The sequence below is a fragment of the Numida meleagris genome, chromosome Z (assembly GCF_002078875.1).
Source record: "Numida meleagris isolate 19003 breed g44 Domestic line chromosome Z, NumMel1.0, whole genome shotgun sequence".
NCBI classification, from domain to species: Eukaryota; Metazoa; Chordata; class Aves; order Galliformes; family Numididae; genus Numida; species Numida meleagris.
In genome coordinates this window covers 31,576,012-31,580,387 of record NC_034438.1, presented here as the reverse complement: position 1 = coordinate 31,580,387, position 4,376 = coordinate 31,576,012, and the positions used below count along the sequence as shown (strand labels likewise).

At 49.3% G+C, this 4,376-nt stretch overlaps 1 protein-coding gene across 2 annotated transcripts; it reads right to left on the bottom strand.

Annotated features, from left to right (window-relative positions):
- Positions 1,044-3,540, bottom strand: LOC110389957. 2 transcript variants are annotated; one of them, XM_021381084.1, is made up of 3 exons: positions 3,333-3,539; positions 2,319-2,373; positions 1,044-2,121 (listed from the first exon to the last, which is right to left on the bottom strand). In XM_021381084.1, exons 1-3 carry the CDS (start codon positions 3,453-3,455, stop codon positions 1,235-1,237), a joined length of 1,065 nt encoding a protein of 354 aa, XP_021236759.1. In that variant the 5' UTR covers positions 3,456-3,539; the 3' UTR covers positions 1,044-1,234. The 2 variants fall into 2 exon arrangements, with proteins under 2 accessions (XP_021236759.1, XP_021236760.1); XM_021381085.1 differs by lacking the exon at positions 2,319-2,373 and having other exon boundaries at positions 3,333-3,540.

The following is a 4,376-nucleotide window of genomic DNA, read 5'->3' as shown; positions in this document are numbered from 1 at the left end:
TGATTCATCAGACACTCCTCCCAGCTTTGTATCACAGCAAACTTGCTGAGGGTGAACTCTATCCTTTCATCTAAGTAGCTGATGAAGACATTGAACAAGACCAGATCCAGCATCAACTCCGGGGGAACACCACTTGTTACAAACCTCCAGCTAGACTGTGCCACTGATGATGACCCTCTGAGGACTGCCAGTCAGCCAGTTCTCAATCCACCTGTCTGCTTATCTATCCCACACTCCTAAGTTTCATTACAAAGATACCGTGGGAAACAGCATCAAATGCCTTGCTGAAGTCAAGGCAGACAACATCCACTGCCCTTCCCCCATCTTCTCATACTAATTAATTGCAAGATTTAATTCTAAGTGGGCCTTAGCCTTCCTGGTTGCATCCCTGCAGTACCTGACAACATTCCAATATTTTTCCCAAGTGACTGGGCCCTTTTCCCACATTTCATGGACTTTCTTCTTCTCTTTGAATTTATACATGAGCTCCTTGCTCATTATTACATTTTTCACTTGACTTCTTACCCTTAGAGATGCACCAGACCTAAGCAGGGCAGAAGTGATTCTTAAATGTCAACCAGTACTCATGGGCCACCTTTCCTTCCAGCTTTCTAGCCCATGGAATACTAACTAGGTCCTTGAAGAGGAAAAATTGGCTCTCTTGAAGTCCAGGGTTTCAGTCCTACTTATTGCCTTGCTTCTTCCACACAAGACCCTGAACTCCACTGCCTTGAGATCACTGCATCCCAGGCTTCCCCCAGCCCTGACCAGTCCTTCCTTCCTTGTTTGGAAGAACAAGGTCCAGCAGCACATCTCTCCTTGCTGGGTCCTCTACCATCTGTGTCAGAGAGTTATCTTCAACAAATTGCAGGAACCTCCTGGACTGAGCGTGTCTGGAACATGTCCAACAAATGTCAGGGTTGTTTAAGTCCTGTGTAAGAACTACTGCCTGTAATTGTGAGGCTAATTTCAACTATGTGTAGGCTTCATCAACTTTCTCATCCTAGTCTGGTGGCCTGTAATAAACACCCATTTGAGAGGAATGGGTTTAATATTTTTAATAGGAATTAGAAAAATCAGTGGGAGTTTTTCAACAAGGAGGCCTCTATCTTCACTTGCAGATTATGTCCCTCATAGTGCAGGCAGCAGGAGTTGGTTTCTCTCTGACACCTTACCTGGTGCCTATGCCCCAGTGCCAAGAGTGGTACGGGATTTGGAGCACCGCATACTGCAGTCATGGGGATGCTGGCTGTGCCTGAGGTGTTGCCAGCAACCTCCCAGGCAAGCCCCACCGGTGATGCAGTTTCTTTTCACGGATGTGGAGCTCCAGGGCCTCTTGAACCTCTTCCTGCAGGAACAGAGCCTCCAGTGAATGGAAGTAGATGGGGGCAGAACTGGAGTGGAGCGGTGTGAAAGCTGTGCAGGCTGCCATCCTGTGCGTGTACGTTTTGTGGGATTGCTGCACAATGGTAGGGAAGACTCTCAGCTTGGTCTCTATGGACTTCCTCAGCATATGCATCTTCAGGGGCTTCCAGAAGTGGAGTCCTTGCTCTAGCCTTGACACAGGATGAGGATCTACTCCAGTCGGCAGACTGCCATCCTTATCAGAAGTGGAAACTGTGGTAGGGAGTGATCTGGCATTGTGGCAAACATCTCTCATTGGCTGCACAGAATCTGTTTCAGTAAGCTGGTGGGCCTGGCTGAGAAGGCCAGGATTGTAGGTGGCTGTGTCAGCTAGCCCCTGGATTGCCAGCAATTTTTGGTGCTTCATTGTGCGCTGGAGAAGGAGTGTCCTCTCTTTTCTGTACTTCAGCTCTGGCTGGCATGAAAGTTCAACAGAGGGCAGGTTAATTTGGGTGGCCAACTTCTTCCTGGTTGGGGAATGGGATGAGCTGGCTGTGCTCAGTTCCTGGCAGGATGTGCTGGAGTTTGAAGATGAAGAGGAGTGCAGATGGCGGGAGGCCCTCATTCTGGCCCCCCTGGCATGGTGCCTCAACTGCCTCTCCCTGATGGCCTGGCTGCAGCGCTCACAGTCAGGGTTATAACACAGGAACCGGCCCAGTGGCCTGCCGTCCATGAAGAGCAGACCAAGCTCACATACGTCTGTGTGCACCTCACCAACTGCAAAAGATGGGGGATGTGCAGCTCCATGAAAAAGAGTACACCAGGCTTCTAGCCTCAGGACCAGGACTGGTGGCCAGCTGATATTTGAAGATTGGGCCCACCTGCCCCCACTGCGCATTCAGCCAAGCCCTGCACAACACTGGGGCCCCAGTACCCAGGGGAGACTCTGTCACCAGGGCCAAGCAAAACTTTACCTGTTTCCTGGGTCTTCATGCACCTTAACCTGTGTTGGCTCCTGACAGAGATTTGCTAGAAGAGAGCAGCGTCCATAGAATCATAGAATCAAAGAGTCATAGATTGGCTTATCTTGGAATGAACCTTGAAGATGGTACGTTTCCAACACTCTGCATTGCACAGGGATGTCACCCACCAGATCAGGCTGCCCAGGGCCTTACACAGTCTCACCTTGAATGCCTTCAGGGATGGGGAATCCTCAGCTTCTCTGGGCAACCTTTTCCAGTTACCCTCTACCCTTCTAGTAAAAAATTTCCTCCTAACATCTAATATAAATCTCCCCTCTTTTAGTTTGAATCAATTGCCCCTTGTCTTAGCACTATCAGATTGTGCAAAATATTTCTCTCCATCTTTTTTATAAGCTCCCTTTAAGTACTGGAAGAATGCAATAAGATCTTCCTGGCGCCTTTACTTACCCAGACCAAACAATACCATCTCTCTCAACTATTCTTTGTAGGAGAGATGCTCCAGACCTATGATCATCTATGTGATCTGCACTTTCCTACAACAACTTCATGTCTTTCTTGTGCTGGGGGCCCCAGGCCTGGAGGCATTACCCCAGACGGGGCCTCACAAGGGGAGAGCAGGTTTGGAACAATCACCTCCCTCACCCTGCTGGCCATGCCTATTTTGATGTAGCCCAGGATACGCTGGGCCTTCTGGGCTGCAATTGCACACTGCTGGCTCATGTCAAGCATTTTGCTCACCAGAACTTCCAAGATCTTCTCTATAGAGGGCTTCTCTCAATAACTTTTCTTAGTCTGTACGCGTACCTGGGATTGTCCCGACCCACGTGTAGCACCTTACACTCAGCTTTGGTGAACCTCTTTCTGTTCCCAGTGACCCTTGTCCTAACTGAGCCCTCAAGAGGCTCATGCCCCATTCAATTGCATATGCATGTGAGTCCCAACCTGCTCCCAAACACTTGTCCTGTGAGAGTCCCTGGAAAGGCCAGCCTGGAGCCTTTCTCCTACCTGGTGGCATTTTTTGGAAAAGCTGAACCAACAGTGCAGGGCAGCCCAGGCCATCAGGAACAGGAGGAGGCCAGGGCCAAGGTACAGCCAGTCATGCTGTGCCAGTTTCATGGCATTCAGCATGCTGGGACCAGAGCCAAGTCATGTCCTTGCACCATCCTCTGGAGATGCAACTCAGGCATCTGCTGCTGTCACCAAGGGAGCTGTGAAGTCACTGTCAGCTCTGTGACACACTCAGACACAGCAGAGACTCCACGAAGAAGGGCAAAGACCAAGGAACAGAGAAGAGCACCCAGCTAGGCCAGTGGTTGTGGTTTCTGCAGGGTGATGCTGGGCAGGAGGTTTGGATAACCCAGGGCCTTCTGGCCAGAAAAAACCATTCAGAGCTGTCAGGAGAGGACACTAAGACTAAGAAAACAGCATGTTTCAGTGTGCTGAAGGCTACTAAAGAAGTAGTCTAAAACACTTCTTTGAACTGAAGCTCCTGTCTTCCACTGTTTCTAATACTTTCAAGTTCCCTCCATAGAACTAGTTTAGACATTTATAATTCCACTCTTCCTAAGAGCTAGAAGGTTCTGGTGAGTTTATGAGAGATTGTTTCACTCGATGATCTCTGACTGTCACTGTGAAGTCTCTGAAATACAGCACAGTGACTCACCAGGGTGAGTGCTTCTGGGGCCCTACTCTGCCATACTGCAGCCTCGAATGGCCCTGTAAACACTGCCAGGTGTCAAGCACAGTGGACACAGATATAAGCAGCAAGATGCCAGAGCCCAGTAGAAATTTGCCATCACTCACCATCCAGAGGACAGCGCAGACTCCCTGGAAGATGTGGGATGAGGATGCTTGACTTACAGGAATACTGTGATTAGAGTACAGGCCTGTGTGTGAGGACAACCCTGTGAAGCCCCATGGCCACAGACTGCAAGATTTGACAATCCTGAAAGTCTTTCCCGACCTACGATTCTGAAATTCTGAGACATTTCACCAAGAACTGCAGTGATATGAATAGAAGTAGTGGTTACCAATAGAAAGAGGCTAAAT